Below are 25,982 nucleotides of genomic sequence, written 5' to 3'. Positions count from 1 at the left end.
TTCCGATCAGCGTGATCCATTGCCATCAAACTAATGGCCTTACCCTAGCACTCTATAGCTTACTGAAAGTCCAAATTCAGCACTTTTGGTGCGTTTTCACAGTCCGGTATAACGGCTACCAGAATTACCTGGTGGCAATATGAACAGTATGCCATAGCCAAAGTCCACTAGGTTTTAAGGAAAAAATAATAAACACTAAGGCCTTGGAAGCAAGACGACACAGAGCACCACAGGTTCGATCCGCGGTTAGAAACCTCTGGGTATTAATCGCATTATAAATAACCTATCATATCATAAAGACACAAGGGTGATGTCATGGCGTAAAAGAAATTTGTTTCCTGCTTCTTGGTTGCTTTTGTCAAGTAAGATCCTCCCAAACCCGACCCCCCCCCCCCCCCCAATCGGGATCCCCCTCATCCTCTTGTTCAGGGTCTTGTTATTTTTCTCATTTACTTATTTTAGTATTTTTGTTCGACTGCAGGTCCGTACTCTTCCACAGTATAGGTGTGTGTTTTCTTTGGTTTATAGTACACACTAACTAGCCTTCCCTACCAGCCCCTCTGAAGCTACGCCTGACTGCTCTGCCATTGCTACTACCGTTTGAGAGGTTCATCTTCCCTGTTGGTTGGGTTTGTTGTCTCACCCATAGGATAGATGCGTACACACCCCTAGCCACAGTGCTGTATAGAACTCACTTTAACAATCACCAGAGGGAATAGAAGCCACTCAGTGGTCATCCTGTCTATGGAATGGGCCATAGGAGTCGGAGTACAGTACCAACCATGCACCAATATTTTTAATAAAACAGGTTTTGAATCATTTTCTATTTCCATCCGAGGAAGCCACAATTCATAGTGGGTGGCTGTAGGAGCAAATCTATGGCTAAAGGTTTTGACTTCGTTACTTTATCTGAACTTTGTTTGACTGATTGCATCAAATATTTGTGCTTAGGGTTGTTGTATGGATTCTATATTTTTTAATGTTTCGGTAGTTAGTTTGGTTTCAAAGTGAACAATGAGGTTGCCTTTGGGTGCCACTGCCTGGTATGAGGCAGAGTGAATACTCTATACTAATCCTAATACCTGACCCCAAGCACAGAGTTTAAGCCAGAACTTGTGTTGGTTTTCAATCATTAGTTGTAACGCAGAGTTTAGTCTGCACAGAGAATGCAGGCTACACGTAAGGTCACATAATTATACAACATAGTATTGACCCTACATTTGTTTGAAGTATGATGCAGCCAGGCAACACTGTATGCCCATTTTGAATGCCTTTCTGAAAGCGTTTAGTAATAGGCCAGTTTTTCTCAAGTCCACCCACGGGCTCAAACTCTTAGTATAAGGCTGTACCACTTGAGATCATTATCATTATGGGAGCAATGACATAGCAGCAAGGCTTATCTTAGGCACGAGAGAGGGCTATAGATGGGTACAAGAAATTGTAGCATACATATAGTCCAAAGAAACACTGATACACTGATGTATTGTAAAACAAAGTGTTTATTTTATATATACACAGGCAAAGCACTATTATCATCCATGAACACAATTCTAAAAAACAACACAATTCTTATGGTATGCAAACCAAAGTATAAACCTTCTTTAGAGGTATCCATAAAAATATTCAAATAAAAAAAACCAATGGAATATTTGTTCGAATTCTGGCTGAACGAAAATTTTGAGCACACGAAAATGTTGAAGAAATATCCCATTCAGTGCCATTATAATGAACAAAGGAGTGGGGGTTGTGGGGGTGTCCCCTGCACCCTTGTTCACTACAATGGCATCGGGGGTTGCAGGGGAAGGAGTCGTCGCCGGCACACATCGAGGTGCACTGCCAACAGTTAAGTTGGGGAGATGGTGGGGGATTGTTATTTGACCGATGCGCTGAATTCGAATTTGGCATTGCCGCATTCAGCAATTTTGGGACTCGATCAAATCACAGACAACCTTATTTAGAAGATCAATGTGCAGTTGAAGGTGTGTAAAACCTAATGATAGGCATTTATAATGGCAACATGCTATTCATGGGGAGTAAAACTACATTAGTTAGACTTTTAGAATGACCCAAGACAATTCAAGGTAAGCAAACCTGATCGGTAATAACCTACATGGTTATTCAGTTTCAGGAATCACCTAGTTATACCTACACTGTTACAAGTATACACCTTGCAACATATGTAACTTATTATTCTCTCAGAGTGGATACAGTTACACCCAGATTACTTTTCATGGCCATCAGCTATTCAAAGTGAGTAAATCCCTATTGATCATAAACTCTTACACTACTTCTATTACAGCAAAAGTCAGTTATACCAATGATACTTTTCAGAAGAGTAGAACACAATTCTAAGTTAAGTAAGAACTCTATATACTTTTTAGAGGGGCAGAATGCAATTCTAGGATACGGTAGAACTCTGCAAGAGTATTTTAGAAAAGCACTAAGCAGTTCAGGGTAAGCAAACCCCAATGGAACACTTTTAGAATGGCAGCAGCTATTCAAGGTGATTAAACCCTATTGGTAGACTTTTACACCTATTCAGTTTCAGGAATAATAAAGAAATAGCAACTCAATTACTTTCTAGGAGAATGGAAAACAATTCAAATGTAAGTAAATAACATCTTATACTTTTCAGAGAGGAAACCAGCAACTGAAAGGTAAGCAAGAACTTGGTGACACTTTGCAACTTGTTTCAAGAATCAAAGTTACACATACAAGTAGGTACTTTGCAACACTTGTTATCTTTTCTAGTCAGAGCCCATATAGCCAGAGGCAGAAGAGGGACCCTAATGGCCTAGAAGCCAACAGTAAGCAGATCAGGATAGAGCTCAGATGCAGCAAAAAGTCAGAGTTCCAGAGGATATCTCAGTGAACAAGCAAGTACAGACTTTAGAGTTAGAAGAAAGTGTTCAGGGTGTTTTGTAGAAGACTCCCTAGATGCATTCCAGTGTTAGGCCTGGGCGAACGGTATGGGCGTACTCCCAAATACATGAATCACTCACACAGGATCGACACAGGACTTTAGGTAAGTAGTACCCAAGCCTACACAGTACCTCAGCAGTGAAGAAAAGCTTGCAGACGGACCCCTTCACGATGCAGCAGCACAGAAACCCGTCTCTGGATTCTTGGTCGTGGTGATGAAAGAATGGACACTGGATAGACATTTGCAGCAGCAGTCAACAGAAAAGGCTCCCAACAAAGGATTCTTCAGTGCTTCTGATGGCTCTGTGGATTTGACACCCTTTTACAAGTACCAGATGAAGGATGGTTGTTGACGGTCAGATTCTCTTCACTCTCCCGGTCTGCCACTTTGGTGATGGGATTGTAGGGATTTGAATCGGGTCCCTGGAGGTCCAGCAGGAGTCCATCAAAGTTTCAGCAAGAATCGGATTTAGGAAGACCATGCACAGCACTCCAGCTCAACGTCCCATTGTATTGGCGTTTTGCAGCCCAGGAAGGTTACGGCACATCGTGGGATCGCTCGTTTTACAGGTCGTCTCAAGACTGAAGGGACACAACAGTCTCTGGGTCGGAGTCAACGTCTTCAGGACTCCTGGTTTGCATGGAAGAAAGGGTCAGAATAGGATCTGGTTACAACATGCATCTCAGGTGGCTAGAATCCGCTACAGCTGGCTTCTCTTCATCTTCCTCTTTGGATTCAGCTCCAGTGGCTGACTTGTCTTCAGCGGTCAGAATCGGACAGTTAATACAGGAACCTAGACACAACTTCTGCAAACTCTTCCCGCAGTTTACAGAAAGGGGTGGGTGGCTGTCCAGTGGGAACTGGCTTCGCTCAGGCTCACCAGAAGACAAAGGGCTGCAGAGGTTTAGACTCCTCCCTCACTTTCTGCCTTCACAGACACTCTGCCGGTCAACACAAAAGGGTTCTCGCTGAAGAAAAACCTTCAACCAGGACCTCACCCACCTTGGACGGCAGATGAAGACCCAAGAAAGGCCAAGCGCAAAGAAAGAAGCCACGATTCAAGCAGAATGGTGAGGCTTCTGTACATTACCGCGGCTGGTTTGACAGCCTGTGTGTATTATTAACACAAAAGTCATTAAAGTAGGTCCACTACCACCAGCCATAAGAGTTAGCTTGTCACAGTAACAGAAATGTTACTGAAGCAGTGAGAAAGGAGATACTATGCACCTGTGAAGGCCTCATGAAGTACGACACAGACAACAGTAAAACATGGGCTACAAACCTTTATCAATGTAAAAGAGGGATTTGAAAAAGGCCTACCTTGCCCTATTCTAAGGTGGGATTTTCCTACCTAAAGAAAACCAAGGATAGTCTGTGTCATGAAGTCCTAAATAATCATCTGTCTGTGTCCAAAATCTATGTTTGCCCTCACAACTAACTGCATACAATATATAGGGATGTCAGCATCAACATCAATGGTGTTCAAAATAAAGGTCTGAGCTTCTTCTGGCTCTTGACTTGTAATTAGCTTCCCCTTTCCCAAGTCCAGAATAGTTCATAAAGTACAGGGGTTTCCTTCCCCAAGAGTTCAAATCTTCCTGCATTCAAAACGACACTTAACTTTAAAATCAATTAAAAGGTTATTGCAAAACACAAGCTTCTTTAGGGTTGTTTTCAGAGGCTTTTCCATTCATGGGTACCCGGGCTACGCGCAGTTGTCAAACCATATGGCCCACCCGTTACAGGTCACGCCAACGGTAACCTTTCTTGACTACACTTTCATCAACACCAATTCACTTGCTTCATTCGCAGGCGTCACACTCTCCTGTACCGTGGCTTGGTTAGCCTCCATGCACTTATTATACTTGATTATTCCAGTTATTATTTCCTTATTACATATAGTTCCTTGAACTCTCTTGGCTTCGGTTAGTGCTGCATTCCTCTTATCATACAACTCTTTGTGCTCTCTTGGCTTTGCTTGCATTTGATTCTCGGGTAACACAGTTCCTTCTAATTTGGCTATTGCCAATGCTTGGTTTCTCATATAATGTACTTTACCATTTCGATACAGTTCACAAACTTCCTTTTATTAAGATTCACAATCTTACTTATTCTCCTCTCAGCGTTCAAGAGTGTTCACAACTTACTTTCATTTTGTTCGGTATTCAAATTGCTTTGATTTCGTTCAGTACTCAAAATTGCTTTATATTTGCTTTCATTCAAATAGCAATGCATGCTGCTTTCATTTAAATCATTGTCCATTACTTGATTTCTATGTTTGCCTGCCAGCCCAGCATTCCCCCTTCTAGTTGCACTCACCGGTTGGACTTGCAGCTTCTTACGAGGTTCTCCGTCGCCACAGGTTGCTTTCTCGTAGTGTTTCTCCCAGCGGTCCTACGCGGCTCGTGCTCACCCAGCAGTGCTTCCTCTGCGACTCAGGACTCGGACAACAGTTTCCCTCGGTCACACCGGTCCCCTTCCTATGGCTTGCCACTGGCCTCCAGCATCCTGTACCTTCGCTTCCTGCTTCATAAGCTCTGCACTTTTACACAGGTCTCGAGCGCTCCTCATGCCACACCGATACACTGGAGGAATCTGCATGCACCCAACAATTTGTGGGCGTTCTCCAACAGCTGAGACTGTTTCCATCTTGTTGCTGGCTTTTAAAGCTCCCACCTCCATGCTTCTTCCAAAAAGGACTAGACCGCTCACCACTAAAGCGGTAGTCCTGCTTTACTCGTGTTGTCCTCCACCTCGTCTCAGTACCTGGCTGGCATCTGTATGTGTCGCCATTAATAAGGTGAGGGTGTGTTGTTCTAGTCATCCTGTACTGTTTCCCAGTAGCATACAGGTGTGTTTTGGGAAATGTTTTAGGGGAAGAACAAGAAAAAGGCTGACGGAAGCCTCTAATGACTTTAGGGATGGAGGGTTCATTGTGAAAGGGAAATGGGGGATACTGTGTCTCACCTAAGGACGTCCTCTCCCCACCCCCAAGTCTCCTCCACCCAGGTGATCCTCCCTTGCATATCCACCCGCAGGGTCAGGATCCATAAACGATAGCCTTTCCTTGAAGAGGATACCGGTGGAACAGAAGTGATGAAGCCCTCCGGTTCCTCACACTCCCCAGCACTCCACACAAGGTGCTGGTCTCATATATAAAATGTAAAGGGGATTAAAATCCCTCTCTACCCTTGGAAACAGTAGTTCACCCAAGGTGAATCAAGAGAAAATAAAATGGGAAGCCCAAAGGGCGACCCAGCAACCCTACCCAGCAAGTGCTGTGTGCTGCAATGAATAAATGTAGCTGCCAAAAGAGTTATAGAAAAGGATATCTTCAAAAATACACTATGGCGCGTCAGCAAAATGGCACCCATAAAAGGAGTAAAAGAAAGGGTGAATGTGGGCAAAAAGGTTCCCACTCAGTTAGGAACAATGGAAAGAAACCAGAAGTCCAGTTGTGGGGATCTCACAGGTGAGGAATATTTAGCATAGAAATGAAAATCTACCCTAACCTTTAGCATTCCGTTTGTACATACTTTCAAGATGAGGAATGAACTGGCCAGATGGGCCAAATAATTGTGATATTTCTGCAGGAATATTAGTCGTTTTATATCTCAATCGTTAATTGTTAAGTCACATTGGTTACTGGGGGTCTATCCTTTCATCATTTTCTACTTACATTTTCCTTGACCAATTTCTGTTGTTTCCAAGAAAAAGACGATAATGTTTTTTTAAAAAAAACAAATGTATGCAATTGTGCAATAATTATTTATTGTTTCTAGAAGAGAAAAATAAATAATATTTTGATCCATGAAGGGATACAGTGGTCTGAGTTTGCTTGATCCAAAATATTAGAGAAACACATTGGTCAAAGTAAATGTAAACATCTCAAGAAATTAACCACAACTGGTAGCATTCTTTGTATATTGTGTTCTGATTTCCCCAGCTAGCAGCAGAAGGGGACCTCCCTTCAGTAGATATATTTACTCTATCCTAAAACCCAGTATGTGAAGCATTTCTATTCTCCCCCCATTTGTAACCTCCTTATCCTGTATGTTCTGTGCAGGTGGTAGTTGGCATATCAGCATAATGGGCACTGTAACCACATTATTCCACAACAATGAACAACCCTACAACCTAGGCATGGAGTTGCACAGTATGCTTATGTGCTTTTCAGAAAATTACAAACTATGGAACGAGGATATTTACTCATCAGTAGCCCTTGCATATTCATTAGGCTCGACACAATCTATGGAATTCCCTGGGTAAAAGACTGTCACTTATTCTTTCCTGCCACCGAACAATTTCCACCATATTCTCTCCCTCCCCCTCCCTCTTACCCCCATACACAGCTTTTGATTCTTGCCTGACATTCTCCTTTGCCAAAATGGAACCGATATTCCGGATATTCCCCACTCTCATGACTTCCTTCCTTAACACATATGGGACATACCTTCTCAACCTGGTGTTGGTATGCAGGAGACTTCCTTTGGGTAGCTCCTCTCGTCAGTGGGTTCACTCACTTCCCAAATATCAGAGAAGAGGGATCATTACACCAACACCTCACTTCAAGTGGGACTGAAACTGTGAGGACAAAGCCATTTGAGCAGAAATTCTTCAAATTAAGAACAAATTGCCTCTGTGGCTGACTATGCAAAGAATCATCTGCTATTTTGTCTTTTTCCTTTATAGGGTGATCGCTATGCGGCTCACAATGATCTGGACAATCGACGTCTACTATGGCATGGAACCAATGTGGCGGTGGTAGCTGCTATCCTGAAGAGTGGGCTCCGAATCATGCCGCACTCTGGTGGTCGTGTGGGCAGGGGCATCTATTTTGCATCAGAGAACAGCAAGTCCGCTGGATATGGTAAATCAACCGTTTTATTCTATGGACAGTTAAGTAGAGTGGTGGAAAATGTTCATGTTCTGAGTACGTCTTTTTTAAATTTGAGGCAGACATCTTTTAGATGATTTCTCAATATATGCCATTTTATTAAATAGTAGGTTTCAGTAAGCGCCTCACTATCCAGACCCTGATTAGGATTTCCTTTCCGAAAATAAAGTAAAGGAAACACTCTAACAAAGGATATCTGGCCCTCACACTTACACAAGAAAATATATGGCAATTCACAGCAACATCAACATCCGCTCCCAGCACTTGCCTTGGTACCCACTGGCCTATGTCAGCGTAGGCCTGCTCTTAACTATTTATTGGCAGCTGAACTCTCCCTAGCACTTCCTCCACTGGGCACTGTAAGGAAGGCATGGTATCAAACAGTGAAGACGGACACAAGTGAGCAGTGTGTTTATTGAACTTCAATGTTGTGGTTGAACGCCTATCTGAACCTAAATCTAAGGATGGGAGCAAGCTATGACCATCAAATAATAACAGTCCCTATTGAGTCTGTCAAAATAAAAGGGCCTATACTAATAAACCTATTGCCAATCCTTACTTCTAAAAACAAAACAGTGTGGGACAATAGTGTATACAAAAAGAAGAGTGTTCAAGAAATAATATGTCAGGATAGTTGAGTAGTTGGCTTCCCTTCCCCACGTTTTCAGCATGGGGTAAGGTGACACGTTCAAGCTTTAAATACACTCTGGCTTCTCAGCCACGAGGATACACGTTTTCAGCATGGGGTAAGGTGGCACGTTCAAGCTTTAAATACACTCTGGCTTCGCAGCCACGAGGATACACGTTTTCAGCATGGGGTAAGGTGGCACGTTCAAGCTTTAAATACACTCTGGCTTCTCAGCCGCGAGGATACAGTTCTAAGCCTCTTTGTCAATAACCGTCTCTTCTGCAGAGGGTCTGTCATAACAAACAAACCTCAAAGTTCCAGTCGGATCAGGATTTTCACATGCACACGTTCTTGCTTTCAATGTTCATCATGGGTCTCTCTCATTCAGGCTGAGACCCCCTTTTTATCACAATATTCACACTTGGTCTCCCTCGTTCTGGCTCAGACCATGGATCTCCCTCATTCGATCACTCTGTCAACTGTATCATATATTTCCTTCTAAGTTCAAACATCCATCAGCAGTGTAGCTTTACTCACGTCTTTAGTCACACACGCTTAACAACATTTGTTCCAGCGCTCGTTATACAATGTTGCTGCTTGCAACCTTGACTTCAACACAGACCAGTCTTGCATTGGTTTCCCCAACACACCGGCTGTGTTGATCTCTGGTGCTCCCTTTTTTCTTTGAGCCAAGGACAATACTGCAGCTGCTGTTCCTCCCCGCCTTGGTCAGCCACGCGGGAGGGCCTGTGGTATCTTTGACACATAATGAAGGATTCTTTATGCAGGTTTCCTGGCCTTACGCTTTTACTGTAGAACGTTTCTTGAGAGTAATGGTTTCTTGTCGAAAAGGTTAAGGGTATTTCCCTCCTTGCGAACCCTTCGTGGTTTGCCGTCTTTCTCTCTTCATTCAGCTGCTGTTTCCAAACTGCTGTTCCTTCGTGTGTTTTGCCTTGCTCAGTGTGCTTTCGTGTTCCATCTTTTATCCATGTGGGGAAGTGTAATGGAAGTCAGGTGTGAATGATTGTCGGCAATTGCCTGACCTCGCCTGACCATTGTATTGGGACATGTCAGGTACACTGCTTGGATGTGAGTCTGTTTTCTCCCAGAGCGGGCTATCTGTGTGAAGTGTTTGTAACAGGAAAGTGGGGGGAGGGCAGAGTTCTAACGTATCTTACCTGGTAGGATGGGGTAAAGGAGTTAAAGAGGGGGATACCGCATCTTGCCATTCAGTGTTCCACACCCCGAAGAACCCTCACCCAGGTGATCCTCTCGCACTGGTCCACCCCCAGGGTCTGGATCCAAAGGCGATGGCCATGCCCTGAACACCTGAGCGAGAGATCCGCAGGGACTAGTTGGTGAGACACCTTCTGGTTTCTCACAGCACTTACATCTGCTGCTCACTGATGAGCATGGGCACTCCCAGCACTTACCTCCCTCCTCCCCTCTCCTCTCTCTGCACTTGCACGTGCTGAACGCTCACAAGGCCTAGTAGGCCCATCTTTATCTTTCAGTGTTTTCATGTTTTTCAATCCCATGTTCCTTCCTTTTTGCCCTCTGGGCACTTTGAAACACAACTTACTTTCTGTATAAGCGCCTAACAAATGCACAATAAATAAAATAAATAAATTGCATTTGTAATGGTTTCACGGTCTCTCTTTATAAATTGGGTGAACTTCCCTTCCCCAAGTTTTAAGTTGGATTCAGTTCCAGTGTTTAACAGAAAGGAAAAAGGAAATCTCGGGTTGTAACAACGTTCCAACACAGTTCTTTGCACCTTCAATTTGTCAAAGAAATTTCTGTTAATCCAATGTTCAACTAAAGAACGATTCCTCTTTTTCCTAGAATAATGGTTTTCACTTCATCAAATGGCATCAATGATATCCTATGTCAGGTTGATTTGCCACAACTCAAAAATGTCAAAGAAACACAGCTTCTTAATATCTGCTTCTTTCAACACCATAAATCACAACGTGTGTCTTTGTCAGGATAACTTCACTGCATTTCTACTTCCACCTGGTTTACTCTCATACCAGACCCACTTCTACAAAGATTCACCTTGCGTATCTACTCGCCTGCCCGATCGTTTTCCACAATCAACAGTGCTTCTGAAGTTCTAAATCTACTGACAACCAACAGTTTACCACAGCTTCAGCAGTTTGCAATATTGTGACTTTCACCAAATTTTCTGAAAAGACAAGTTGCACTTTAATGCTCCTCAACACTTCCAAGTATGCAAGGTACTCTTCTTCTGAACATTTACCTTCCAGAAGGGCAGCCTCTTAGTCACTTTTGTCTTTCTGCAACACCATTAACCAGAGTACCCTTACGGATGTGATTCTACCTTTCCTCATTTTGGCTTTGGCAATGTGAGTTTTTATACCAACTTCTATAGAACAATCGCAATCAACAAGCTTCACCCCTTTAAGGCATTGCATTCGCCCCTTCACTTCATGCTGGCCCAATTAGCTTAGTGGTATGCAATGGTGTTAGTCTCTTTTGGCTCTGGACAATGTTTGTACAACTCTTAGATTTTATGGAGAACAATTTCAGAGGTGGCATCTCCCAGCAGGCTGATTAAGGGATGAGCTTATGGACATAGACAACGATGGCAAGGAAGTGGCATGCCAAGCCCTCTGGGTGGGTCGTGATGCTGCACACCTTGTCGGGCGATCGTTGGGTACGTCAACAGTACTCCCGAGGGTGTCCTACCTCCATGGGTTTGGATTCCGACTGAACGTGCATGCAAAACTGCGTCTCTGAAACACTTCAAAGAGTCGACGCTTGCAGCAAATGCATTGGGCCTGGTAGTTCATCAGCTTGCCAAACAAACCTTTTCTTTTGGATCCAGAGGCAGGGATACAGGTGTTCTGCCCCTTTCCTGAGGAAGTCCCAGCTTCCCCAAGTCAAGCAAGGTCAGAGTTGGTTCTCGTGCCCCAGCAGGGGCAGATGGGCCTCGAAAGACCATTCGGCAGCGGTGCCCGCTAAGCCTTTTTGCGGTCTCTCCACATGCTTCTCTGGTTGGCGGAAGGGTCTCTGGGCACTGGGACAGGTGGAACTAAATAACTTTGAATGCCTTGGCCCTTCAGCTGGTCCATTGGGGCTTTTGTATCACCTTTGTCAAAAGACCACCGGACAGACCTCCACCCCTTCCTTAGCAGCCAGAACCGCAGTTCCAGGAAGAGCTGAAAGACCTGCTATTGCAGTGGAGGGAGGTACCAGCCAAGGCGAGAGGATCAGGCTGGTGCTCCTGCTACTTTCTTTTGCCCCAAAAAAAGGAAAAAGACTCCATCCCATCCTGGACCTCCAGGCCCTGAACGAGGTCCTGAGGAATAACAAGTTCAGGATAGTGGCCTGTTGATGAGACCTAGGATTAAATCATGCGTATATATCGCTCAACCCACTGAGCCTCTAGTTTTGTTTGTCATTGGGAATTCCATCTGTTATGTATTTGCTCATGAGCTTTGCAACAGGGGACACACCAAGTTAAGATGATCACCACTTCCCACATCCACTGAATTTCAAGGGTTTTGTTGCATTAAATCTGATCACCTTAACTAAAGTTTTTTTCAGTGAATTTGAAAGGTTTTGCTATACCGTAGCAAAGCCACTAGCAATGGCATTCGGCTATGTCCAGTAGCCACGGTCTTTGGCAGTGACCACTCTGAGTGTTCCACCAATAGGTTGCTTTAGGGCCCACTAGCCGTGACCTTTGGCCGTGGCCACTCTGCATGTTCCACCAATAGGTGTCTTTATGGCCCACTAGCTATGGCCTTAGGCCGTGTCCACTGTACATGTTCTACCTATAGGTTTCCTTCGGGCCCACTATCAACGGCCTTCGTACTTGTAACCATAACGTCCCTTTAACAATGTTTTTTCACAGAATTTCATAGGTTTTTATTAGTGCAACTTAACCATAGCGTCCTTTTTAACAAAGTTTTTCCACAATTGTCGGCCACTACTTCTCTTTCTCTCCTATCATAGCGTTCTTCGACAACAACATCGACAATGGCTTCAAGGATTAACTTTGTTGGTAGCAGAACTTGCCTGGACGAACTTCCACACTGCCCCAGAAGGCCACTCCAGGCCTCGGCCCTTACAATAGGGAGAGTGGTGGGTGGTACATAACTTACTTAACTAAGATGATGCATATTTGCCCTCTTACCACAGTATTCGCCAAGCTGCCCTTCCAATTTGACATGGAAAATACACCTTTTAAATTATGTCCAACATGTAATAAGAAATCTCCCTGGAAGGACTTGCATTGGGTGTGCAACCGCTGTCTTCCGAGGGATCACAACGAGGGCCACTGTAAAGCTTGCAAGCTTTTTAATCCCAACACCTTAAAGGACTGCAAAACGAAGTGCTGGGCCCATCACGGCATGCAGGCCGAAGCTGTCATAGACAAGGAGGGTGCTTCTAATGATGGCAGCATCAGCGTCTTCAGTGATGACGACAGTGAAGGGGAACCATCGGATTCCCACATGCAAGACCCTTACCCCACCAGACAGGCCCGCGGCGCTGTTATGTGAACGACACCTGGCGGCACCAGCACAGACAAGATCCCCCACGTTAAACCCACAACCCAAGGCTATAAGTCGATATCAACACCGACTACAAGGCCACACACATCATCGAGGGGAAGGTCTACCAGTTCCCTGTCCTCTGGGCATTCCCGATTGCGTTCGCCTCACGACAGGCCACCGAAGTTAAGAGAAAAATACGATTCAGACGCTGTGTCCAAAACTACAGCCAAAAAGCGTATATCGAAAGACGTGGATCCGGCACGTCCACTCGCCAAGAAACGACAATTGACGGACACGTCGAAGTTGGCTAAATCCCTGTAGACCTTGAAATTGTCTCATCTCGTTAAAAAGCATGTCCCATAAACACTTCTAAAGGGGCGGACTTCGAAACACCACACATCAAAGACCCACAAATCCCATAGGGAGAAGGAGACTGTTACCCAAAGGGAGGGAATGTTATCTGAAGCTATGAGACACAAGAGGCAGCCTACAACTGAGCTACTTCCCACTCCTGCAACCATCCCAAGTTCATCACAGTGGTCTGCAGAAGATATAGACAGATTCATGAGACGCATGTGCTTTATGGCCAACTTTTTTGACAGCCACCCTCAGGTCCTAGAAAACTTTCAGATCACGTCACCAGCTAGTGGGGCGACACTGTCTCAACCCCCCACAAAAAGAGCCCGGGCAGACTCACTACAAGCAGCCACACCTCAACAGGACCCATGCCAGCTTGAACAATATTACCCCAACCAAAGCTTCCAGGAGACTGGAGTATATACAGATTCAGAGGATCAGGGGGACATAGGTGAGGGGGACCACTATTATGAAGACGACGAAAAAGACGTTTACGTCATCCCATCGGCAGACCATGCAGACCTGCCGGTGGCAGATTCACCAGTGGATAACCAGATCCAGTTCAATGACATGCTCCTAAAGACAGCTGAGCGCTTCCAAATAGAGACACAAGAAACACAGGACAAAGATTTTGTAGAAGACATATTGGGTCACAAGAAAGCAGCAACCCAATTTATCCTCTTATTACAATATGTGCAACAGCATATACAACCCACTATGGTAACCCCTGACCTAACGCAGGCAGTTAACCCCCGCATTGAAAAGATGTTCCGACCAGCACCCTCTGACTCCCTCTGCATCAGGGGTCAATTGAAGCCTGACTCCTTGGTCGTTACCACCACGAGAAAAAGGGCGTGAACACCTCTTGCATCATCAGAGGCACCCCCGACAAGGAAAGCAAAATAAAATACACTTTTGGTAGGAAAGTTGCCACCTTGGCAGCATATCAGACAAGAATTGCCAACACCACCACTCTGCTGGCCAGTTACAACTGCCACAAGTGGGAAGAAATAGCCACAATAATGGCCTCAGCCACAGAGCTATTAAAATCCCAACTCTCCCTTGCAGTAGCAGAAGGAAAAGCTGTTTCTAACTGCATCTTGAAAAAACAGTTTAGATGCAGCTGATAATGCTGAAGAATTATTGCTGAGGGCACACTTGTGAAGTGCCACGCATAGCTATGCCAGTCAGGCTTTAAGTTAGAGACACAAGCAACACTCCTCAACATGCTAATTGAACCTAATGTTCTGTTCGGCAAGGCAGTAGAGGATGCATTCAAAACTGCAAAAGAAGAGTATGACACTCTAAAGTCACTTGGCCAACTTACAAACAAACCCTCAGGTCAAAGAGGAGGACATAATTTTCGTCACTTCAGGGGACAAAATTCTTGAAGGGGTTCTGGATACAACCAAGGGCACAGTTCGTCCTAGGGTTCAACACAAGGCCAATCCTCACAGGGCTTTGAAAGAGGCCAAAGGAGGTCTTGTGGCAGGAGCAGATCCTCCTCTTCCAGAGGTGGATCCCGCCCTCCAAAGCATTGACCATCCGCTCTAGGTTCCGTCCCGTGTCACTCCAGTAGGACGTATAACACACATCACCCACGCATGGGAGGGAATCACCTCAGACAAGTGGGTGCTTTCAACCGTGGCGGGCGGTTAGTGTGTAGAGCTGCTACAATGACCCTCTAACCATCCTCCGAGACAAAGGATGACCACAAAGGAAGAACAGCGTATACTGCTGGAAGAGGTAAAAGTGCTGCTCTTAAAGGACGCTGTCGAAATCGTCCCAGCGAACTAGGTAAACAAGGGTATTTATTCAGCGTACCCAAAAAAGATCTAACAATGCCCCCTGTATTAGATCGTTTCCCTGCAAACACCTATGTCAAGCCACAGAAATTCTGTATGACAACGCTACAGGAAGTAATCCCGCTGCTAAAGCGAGGGGACTACCTGGCTACCTTGGATATAAAGGATGCCTATTTTCATATTTCAAGGTTCCCAGGGCACAGAAAAGTCTTGCGAGACTACCAATTCATGGTGCTACCCTTCGGCCTAGCATCCGCTCCAAGGGTATTCACCAAGGTACTGGTGGCGATGACAGTGCACTTGCTCACGGAGGCAATCCCAGTGTACCCTTACCTGGACGACTGGCTGATCACTGGGGAGACACCCTAAATTTGCAAGCAAAATACCCAAAGAACGATCAACCTTCTTCTTCTTCTGGGTTTCTCGATCAAAGAGAAAAAGACAAGCCTTGTACCAAACAGTTCTTGGGAGCTGTCATAAAAACAGAGGAAGGCTTGGTCTTTCCATCAAAGGAAAGAATACAAAACATACTGCTGCAAATACCACAGTATCAAGTCGGTATGAAGGCATCTTGCATTTACCTAGTCCCACAAGCACGATTTTGCATGCGCCCAATGCAGGAGTGGCTGGCGAAGCGGTGGTCTCAGGCAAGCGGTCAGTGGGACGATCTAGTGGACGTTTCATCAACACTAGATTAAGCTCTACGCTGGTAGACAAAAGAGAATCTGTTAAAGGGAAAACAGTTCCACAATCCGGCTGTGCAAGCGATCTTATCGACAGACGCATTCCTCACCGGGTGGGGGGCCCTCATCACCTTCATCTCACAGCACATAGTATATGGACTCAAATCACAGCACAGAACCACATAAAACCTGCTAGAACCTTTAGCAGTACTCAAAGTGCTTCAAGCCTTCGAAGCACATCTGACAAATCATCGGTACACATTCTCACAGACAGCACCACTGCAATGTTCTACATCACCAAGCAGGAGGGCACACATTCTCCAAATTTGTCCAGGCTAGCACAGAAAAAGTGGACATGGGCTCTGAAACGGGCGATGTTCCTGACTTCCCAGCATGTTCTAGGGGCACTCAACACAGTAGCGGACTCGCTAAGCAGAGATCTCCTACCAGAAGACCATGAGTGGTACCTCGACAGAAATGTCGTAGACCATATTTTCTCCAAGTGGAGCTGTCCCATTCTAGATTTGTTCGACGCAAGAGAAAACAAGCAATGTCCCGACTTCGCGTCCATGTTTCCCCAATCGGACTCCAAGGATGAGTTGGTCAGGGAAATTTGCCTACGCTTTTCCCCCCAACTCCACTAAAGAGAAGGGTGATGAACAAGATTCACAGGGAACAAATGACGTTAATCCTAGTTGCTCTCATATGGGCGAAACAACCTTGGCATCCACATCTGCACAAACTGGCGATGTGCGATCCGATGAAGCTTCCATGCCCAGCCAACTTGCTTTCCCAGCACTAGTGGACAACACTACAGCCTCAACCCTACTCACTGAACTTGGCAGCATGGCTTCTGAGGTCATAGAGTTTGGACATCTTAATTTACCTCGAAGGTCTATGGACATCCTCAAGGAGGCACATAAACCAAACACCAGACACTGTTCTATCGACAAGTGGAGGAGAATTGTAATTTGATGCCAGTCAAAACAAATAAACACGATAGAATGTACTCTTAATTCACATTCTTCATTGCATGTTCCACTTGTTAGACTCAGTGTTAGTCTTTAACTCTATAAAGGTTCACCTGGCGGCTCTATCCGCAAACTCCACCTTTCACAGTAAAGTATCATGGTGAAGGTTCCTGTCATTAAGGCATTCATGGAGGGACTAGAAAGACTCCACCCTCCTATATGAAACCCACCGGCAGGTTGTGACCTCAACGTAGTACTTGCAAAGCTCATGGGACCCCCCCTTGGAGCCTATGCATAAGTCAAGCCTTAAACACCTCACGTATAAGATGGCTTTCTTGGTGGCTATCACTTCCATAAGGAAAGTCAGTGAACTTCAAGCATTGTCAGTGCAAGATCCTTTCTTTGTTTTCCACAAGGACAAATTGGTATTAAGAACGCACCCTAGGTTTTCACTTAAGTTAATTTCAAAATTCCACGTAAACCAATCCTTTGAGCTACTGGCCTTCTTTCAGAACCCAACAAGCTCAGCTGAGACGAAACTCCATACACTATGTAAGGAGGGCGGTCCTTTACTATGTAAACAAGACCAGACCACTCAGGAAAACAGACCAACGGTTTGTCTCAGTAGCACCAGGCAGAGAAGGAGACAGCATTTCCAAGAATGCCATCTCCAGATGCATGCAGCTCTGCTATACACCATCAAGCAAAATGCTGCCTTTCACAGCAAGAGCTCACTCCACAAGGGGTACAGGTGCGACTCTGGCCTTTATCGCTAATGTCCCAGTGGACGCCCTTTGCAAAGCAGCTACATGGAGCTCAGTACACACCTTCACTCTGCACTACTGCATTAACACACAGTCTAAAGCAGATTCCCAAGTGGGGCAAGTGGTTCTAACACATCTGTTTGCCGCTGTACCTTCTCACAAACCTTGAAAACAACAGGGAAAAATTCAAAAAGCTAGAGGGCACGGTACAACCGTGTTCGTCCTTTTAACCGTTAACAAGGAAACGTCTGGTAGCACAACAACGTTTTTTTAGGGAAGGCAGGTATTCAGGGTGCATCTAAAGTATGCGAACAATTGGATCAACTCGAGTGCTCACACTCAAACACAAAAAAGGAAAAAGGAGCCAAGGAATCAGTTGCGTCATTCCAAAGCCTGCGCGAGCACGCTTTTCCGCCTTTTTTATAGGCGATGGGCCTTCTTCCAACACAATCACCAGTCTGGAGCTGTATACCCTGACACAGCACTCGGACTCGACGGAGGCAAGCAGCACCCCTTTACAGGTATGGCCCACACCTAGGCACCGGGTGCCTGATAGAATGTAGTCCTTCCAGGCACTCTACCATCTGATTGTGGTGTGCCTTTCTTCTCAGGTATGACTGACCTGTAAACCTAGGTGTTGTTCTTCAAACTTGAACTCTGTGCCTTGAGCTATCCTTGGATCACTGATCGCCTCCTGTCCTCCTATTTAGGACGCCTGCCCAGAGGTATGGATTTTAGCTCTCTCCCCCCTGGCACTTAATTTGCACCTATTTTAGAGATCACGTTCCCTGCAACCCCTTCTTTCACCAGACAGGGGTTCACCGCACTTGCCCTGTTTTTATACCTTCCACCTTACAGGGGTCACCATATTTTCCCTGTTTGCACACATCCCACCAACTGTGTGCACGTCGCCCTCCACCCTCCGTTGGTGCTCACCAGTCATCCCATGAGACGTTTCCTTGTACTTCTCCACACCCATTATCCCCCACCATTTGGCGGTGAGATCCCACACAGGTGCCCAGGCACCCCCACCTCTCCTGCAATTATTGACCCATGTTATTTCTTGCTCCCACATGCTCACCCCAATGCATGGAAATCCCCACCCTAATGCCTGCAATTATTTACTATTGCTAGCCATTACCAATTGCCTTCCCCCCCTTGATTGTTTCTTCCATGTTTCCCTCCCCTCCCTTCTGTCTCCACAGGAGACAACAGCAATTCTCATCTTGTACAGCAATTTTCTGAACCTCGGCAACCCAGTTTGCATTCCAAATCACGGTCCTGATGAAGATGGCCCGAATTTTCCTACGCCGTTGAAACCGGTCGACCCCTTTCGGTCATGAGAGCTCTCATGACCCACTTTTGATCTCTCCTATACCAACAAAGAGACTTTTATTTCCTGAAAATCATCCGCTGTAGCACACTCTTTACTACCGAATGAGCTGAATATTTTTATAAGAGCCAAATTTTAGCCCTCCTGGCTGTGATTTTTTTTTTTTTTTACTGCTTCACCCACCAGTGGTTTCTCCAGCAGTACTGTTTCGCACCCCAACCACGGTGACCTACGGGCACTATTAAAGTTGTACACCTTGGATGGATTATAAACAGTTGACCTGATACGCAGGTTGTACCCATGTTCAAGATCTAGCAGCCACAAGATCTAATCTACGACTTAGTTTAACACTGCTACACCTACTGGAGAACACCCCTTTTTAGATTTTTTTTTCTCCTTTGGACAACCGTGTCTGCCTACAGGCACTGCCACTAGTATAGAAGGTTGAGGGATAGTACTCTCCTCTATATCTCTTACATAAGGCGATACACCACGCGCTACCCAGGGACAGGCACCCCTGCCAGGGATAGGGTGTTCTTCCTTGGGGCAAGGTACTCCGAGCCGGGTGGCCCCTTTTTTCCTTCTCACAAACCACCACCTTCTCCAAACACTGCTCGCTAATCTATGCAAAGCATGTGATCTAAGAAGATTCCACAAGCCTCAGAAGCGATAATTTACTCGTATTTCTGATGCTTGTATCTGCTTAGATTCACATGCGCCCACCCTTCCTCCCCTTGGAGTAGAAGGTGCATAGATGTTTTTTTCTGGGCTTTATCTGATACATATCTGCTTTACTTCACCAGTACTCACGCTACACTTCATATTGATTCCTTCTTCCTCTTCCTCGTCTCAGTACTTGAGGCTTTATAGGCGTTGGAGTCCATAGTATTCATAGTATTCATAGTATTCATAGGACTTCTAAGGTGATTTTGTTTGGGATTTCTGATTGGCACAAAAACATCAGAGATAGGAGATGTTATTTGTGTGTTATGTACAGATCAGATATGAATGGTATTCTGTCTGGAGTGTCTAGTAGTAAGGGGTTTTAGGGTTTTGTAACTGGAGGCATTTGTATAGTGACAACATGCCATCGGGAATTTAGGAATTGTAGGGTCTTCGTCATTTATAAGAGAAGAATGCTGCATCTCTCCTGATGGGGTCATCACATCTCCTTGACAGCCATCTCCTCCCATGTGATCCTCCCTCATAATATCTCTACAGGGTCCGGATCAGGTAACGACTGCTGACCTCCGGCCACTTGGGAGGAGATCTCAGGCTGGGGATCAGTGATAACTCCACAGGATTCGTTGCAGTAGAGAGCAAGCATGTGATGCGGTTCCAAGACCACAATAAGACCTGCACTGTGCCAAGCGCCAACTCGGCAGGATGTCTGCTCCAGCGGAGGTGCCCCTTCAATTAATGTTGAAGTCCCAGGAGGATACAGGGACGCTTCCAAAGTCCACTAAAAGCAGTGTGGCATTGCAGGGGACAAGACAGTCTAGGCTACCAATCTAGAAAAGGAAGGCATCAAAGATCTTCCCTGGTCGCTGGTGATGAAGCATCTGATCCCTAGTGATTGGCTTTGGTAATGCTGTATGCTTCTGATACAATCCTCTAGGTCTTCACAGTGCTTCCTTCTCTCTTCGGATTCTTGGCGCCATTGGGTGACCTCTAGAAAGGTTCGAGACCATCGCCTCCTATCCAAAAATCCAGGCTGGAGGTAACCCCAGACCTCAATAGGAAGGATCTGCTACAGTAAAACAGAAAGTGGCTGTCCTTTCATGGATAGCCAGCTACCCCGCATCTGCCAAGCAGCAGGTATCCACTCAGTGAATTGTGGCTTAGGATCAGACAGTCCCAATTTCAGTTTCAACCAGTTCCAGTCACATAAATCACTAACCAGGAATTTAAAGCTGGATGCACCTGAAAGTACATGCCCTTACTTGGATCCTTCCATCCTGAGAGGACAGGAAGGCAGCCAAACATAGGATAGTCAAAGGGCAAGTCTTAAAACCTGAGGAGCAGTCCTTTTGAGTATATCGCTCTTAAAATGACATTGTGTTGAAAAGATGGTGCAAGGTAGTGTAACTGAAACATTTGTATACCACTGTTCACTACCACCAGCCTGTCCTAGGCACATGATAAAGGCATACAAAATGTTGCCAGACAAAGAAAAAGGGGAAACTGAGTCTCTATAACTCTTTACTTAAGTCGTGTGTGTGCGCAAGTGAAGCTGAAGACTGCAATATCCTCAAGTTAAGTCATACAGAATTCTTCAGGCGAATTCAAAACATGGTTCACCAAGGTATGAAATGTAATGGGTGTATTCTTTAACCCAATTGCGTTACCCTGTAGTGGTAAAGCCCTTTTGTGGTAGAAAATACAGTTTTCTCCTTGGAACTTTCAGTCGAGAGTCGAGGATATTGGCCATTATCAGCTGGTGAAATCAAACATGCTAAAGTACTTTGCTTATCCACCAACTCAACTGTTCCTCGAATGGGTTAAACATCTGTCTTGGTGACAGCCTCAAGTCCACACAGAATCTCAAATCCTGAGAACCTTCTTTGTACTTGTTGTATCCCACTCCTATTATCCCTTTCTGGGTACTGTGATAAAAACCACATCCTGGCCAAAGTGTCTCTGTTTCTGGGCAGATGTAGTGGCCATACGCTCTCCATGATTGGGACTTCCCCCTGTCAGTTTGAATGGTGCTGATCCTTACTAGTTGTGGGCTCTGGGGCAACTCCAGCTCAAATTTAGGATAAAATTAGAAGTCCTGAAGCCATTTCTCAGATTGTTGTTGGACCCAAGACCCCCTTGAAGAGATGCATTCTGCTGAAGACCCAGAATTCATTGTTGCAGCCAACCAGCCTTCACTTCAACTGCCCTGCCAAAGCCCTCCTCCTTTGCTGATCTCCAGAAGACCCTCATCAGTGCTTTGACCCCTGGGCCGGTGGGAACACCCTGTCTCAACCTCTGCTCGAGGATCCTGCCCTTCAAAGCCTGCCAAAGTGCCTTGGTACCCTCCTGTTGGCTGACAAGCTTCCTCCAGGGCTATCGCGCTGCATTGGCAGCTTTCTCGAGTTCGGACTTGGGACTCTGCAGACTCTCAACTTGAGAACCAAGTGGCCTCCCCTGAAGTTAGATCTCCAGCACAAATGGGGGCCTTGGTTGACCTGCATATTTGTTTCTGCCACAAGTTTCGACTTCCGCTGTTTGATCACAGTGGCCATTGCTGTTTTCAGCCTGCATTGTGTCCTGGGGGTCATCTAAGGTCATGGTGGTCCTTTCTTCATCATGCCTGGGCTATCCAGCTGCCCAGTGTTGTGAGCCATCTCGTGCAGAAGCGTAAACTAGCCGGACCTACATCATGACTCCAAAAGTGACCTCTGTCCCAGCAACCTGCAGACCCCCTCCAACTGAACCAAGACACTAACATACCTGCTCTACCTCCCATACATCCACAGGGTTTAACAGGCATAAAGTCCTTACCCTACCTCTCCCTTGCCTGACCATGGCTGAGGGAGTTCTGGTCAAGGATTCCCCTTGGGCTTCCTCCATTGTGTTGGGATTGGGAGAGGACCTCCTCGAAGAAATTTACTACTTCTGTTAACTTTTAAGAGACACTTACAAACTGCCTGTTGGGCTTTGCCAGCACTTGCTCAGCCGCCTTTAAAGACTCCTAGCATCCTGCAAATAGTGCAATTGGGACTTGTCACTTTTAGGGCACTAGGCCCCATCTCCTTTAGCACGGGTAGGACTTTTAAGGTGTAGGATCTTATATTTATATGGGCCTACACTTTTCTGAGATGGGTTTAATCCTTCCCATGCCTTTTTCTTCATTTCCCTTGCTACACTACATTGTTTTATTCCTGATCTTATTGTGTTTAAATGTAAAGTGTTGGTGCTCCGTAGCCAGACCACTCAAAGTGAATGTGTATATATTAGTAGTGTATGTCTAGTACCTGTGATTGATAACCTTTGTCTAAGCCTAAATAAATGTAAGGTTTTTAATACATTCTGTCTAACTTGTGTTATTAAGAGTACTCTGTGTGTGGTTAACTAAACCCTTCACCACTCTCACACTCACCTAAGTCTAAGACCCCTATTCCGAGTTTGCTGATATCCTGTCAGTAATTCCAGTGGGAAATTAGCAAACTCCCCCTGCCGTTACCGGCTGGAAATTACCATTCCATAGAGTCCCATCTCCATGGGATCTGTGATTACTGTGACCATTTCACTGCGACCCCTGAAAATGACAGCCTTTTTTCATTTTAACCCCCTTTTCACCCTATATATATATGCAGGGAAGACCCCAGCAGCCCCCCCTACATGCATTATGTGCTATACGCCCCCCACGTATATATGGGGTGTGTAAAGGGGGTTGAAATACAAAGTCTGCTTTCCCTTCTTGTTTTTTGTCTTCTTCCTTTCCTCTCTAAAGACTTGTCTTCTGTTGGTAGAATTGATAAAAGAATTTGCGAATTCAATGTTGATTTTAAATTGGCAATAAGTTGGTTTTTATTATTTTGTAAAGATCTAATTTGATCAAAACAAGTAAAAAAAAATGTTTTAAAAAAAGTGCATTTTTTGTGGGGTCGCAGTGAAGTGGTTGCAGTAATGGCATGATCCCGACTCCATGAAGGGGATTGCCGCAACTACCAGCACCGGTAATACCGATGCCAGTGATTGTGCATTTATTTTGCTGGTGGGGGCCAGATTTACTAGCAGCTCAGGGCTGGAGGTAAATCTATGCCCCCACTGGTAAACTTGTGTTTCTGTGGTACGGTTAAAATGCTGGTGCCGGAATTACTGACAATTATACTGCCATTTTTACTGTACCAGGAAACTGTAATGAAGCCCAAAGCCTTACTGCTCAATCACGCTACTATGGTAGAGTTTATCTAGACCGTGTAGTTCTCTGTTCATCAGAATAGGGTGGCCTCTCAGAATCTGTCCATAGGGCTGATTCTGAAACTCTATCTTAACATTTTGGGAGATACAATTATTCTTGATTTAGAGATTCCCAGGTTAGGCGTCCGAGCCAAAGGAGCAGGCAGGCGAGTCACCTGCGGTTGGTGATTGCCAGTGATGCAGGGTTCTCACATTGCCCTCCGGCACAGAATCCTACTTCTGAGGATGGGGTTGGGTTGGCAAGACCCCAAACAAAGAGTGGGTATTGAACAAATGTTAAATAAAGCAAACCAGAGAGCAGACAGCCCCAGAAAAACAACCGGGTGACAAGTCTGGCTGTGCTGTTGAAGGATTTGGAGCAGAATGGTCCCTGGAGCATTCCAGGTGATAGGAGATGAAAACACTTGCCTGGGTCCTGTGCTGAGAAGTCTCAGGTCACTTCAACCTGGAGAGTCTTCAGGGTCCTGGCAGTGATGGGGCATCCAGTTCTGGGTCCGGTGATGCAGGCACAGCCGCAGCTTCACGGTGTTGAGGCCTTCAAGCATGAGCAGCGATCTAGTTGTACCCACCAGATCAGGCGAAAGGAGCACTGTTATGGGCTCCTCCTGCTCTTCTTTAGCGAGGTAGAGCTTCTCCGCATGACTCTTCCAGACGTCAAAGGGTGCTGGTGCAGCAGTTCAGTCCTTTCTTGAGCAGCAGGCTTTCCAGAGTATGGGTATGGAGATAAGCTGTAGAATAGGACAATGGGCTTTTACCACTCTCGGGAACCAGTGAGTGAACCCAATCACACACTACACATAATTCCAACAGAAAGGTGGTCAGATAATGGCAGACCATCCAAGCACACCAATGCACTCAGGAAGGGCTCACACAAATGAGGTGAGTTCACACTGTCCCAGACAGGCTCCTTCATGTGTCAGTCAGAACTAGTTTCATGCTGACTACAGCCCCCAGCACTGCGATATCTGGCTTTGGACTGAGACTGGCTGGCGGAAAAAAAGGCAAAAATCATGAGAAGCCAGCGGAAATTATAAGGGCTTCTGTAGGTGAGTCCTTTTATTCATCTGAATCCCCTCTTCATCACCCAGTGGTCTTCCGTAGCTTAATCTTTACTGGAACTCCACAAACTGCCCCGTTGAACCTTTTTGCAGAAGATTACTTTTTTCAGCAAACACCTATCAAAATTTGTACAACTAGTCTCCCTTGGTCTCTTCCCGAAACTCTTTCTGGCCTTCATAGGAAAAGTATTATACTTACCTTTTGATTGCTTTCCTTCTAGAAAATAATTATATTAAACTCTTTGAAACTCTTATTAATTACAGTGTTCCATCTATTTTTACAAAGTTTTCTCAACAGCGAGTGTAGGATTTATATCTATTCTTTTTACTTATATGAAGGTTATATTAAAATAGTTATAGTGTGTGACATTCTTTCATTTGGTATTATTGAAAAGAGCATAGGTGCCTGATGACCACTCCACTCTACTTCCTGAGGAGTTGGGCCTGGGCTGCACTGCCACACTAGCTCTTGGAGAGCCTGGTAAGGGAATCACTGGTACCCCTAATGCAGGAAGACCGACCTAAAGAAACTGGAGACAGAGCTTAAAAACTCGCCCTTAAACCTATAAGGTTTACAGTTTTACAGACAAAGTGGACAGGGCTTTAAAGAGTTGTTGAGTGATTCTGAGGTTAACTATTTGCTGGACATGGGTGAGTCCAAAGAGGCTCCAAAAGTTTTCCATGTGAATAGATTGAACGTCTCATCCCAAGAGTTGAAGTGGGAGCCATGCCATTGGCTTAGGAAAAGGAAGAAGACTTAAATAAAATGTTGATGGCTCATTGAGGGAATACAAATCACCTCTCCGCTAACACTAGAGCAACAAGCAGAGGTTACCCCTCAGTTTTCTCTGACCCCAGGACTGGCACCTTGGTGTTAGCATGGCACTGATACTGGAGATAGTGTGTCTACAATAAATATGAGCTACTAGATATCCGACAAGATTTGAGGCCTCACATCAAATCTGAGGTCAATGTGGTATCCAACCTAGGGATGAGTGAGCCCTCTTCTAGTCCTTGGTTCTGTCCTGCGGTACTGGTTCCGGTTGCACTCTCATGGATGCACCAAAGTATGATTCCAGCGCCAGGTCTCACTGTTAAGATGGATTTTCAGAATCGCCCTGTA

At 45.4% G+C, this 25,982-nt stretch overlaps 1 protein-coding gene across 2 annotated transcripts in view; it reads left to right on the top strand.

Moving 5' to 3' along the window:
- The window catches only part of LOC138566555 (protein mono-ADP-ribosyltransferase PARP3-like), a 238,599-nt gene that overhangs the window by 176,185 nt on the left and 36,432 nt on the right, over positions 1-25,982 (top strand). For both annotated transcript variants that reach the window (XM_069644028.1, XM_069644029.1), the window contains one exon: positions 7,616-7,793. In XM_069644028.1, the coding sequence (XP_069500129.1) occupies positions 7,616-7,793 (178 nt within the window). The remainder of the gene's footprint in view (positions 1-7,615; positions 7,794-25,982) is intronic.

Source organism: Ambystoma mexicanum, chromosome 2p (genome assembly GCF_040938575.1).
Source record: "Ambystoma mexicanum isolate Mex_15411 chromosome 2p, UKY_AmexF1_1, whole genome shotgun sequence".
Lineage (NCBI taxonomy): Eukaryota > Metazoa > Chordata > Amphibia > Caudata > Ambystomatidae > Ambystoma > Ambystoma mexicanum.
This window is presented reverse-complemented; position numbering and strand designations above follow the sequence as displayed.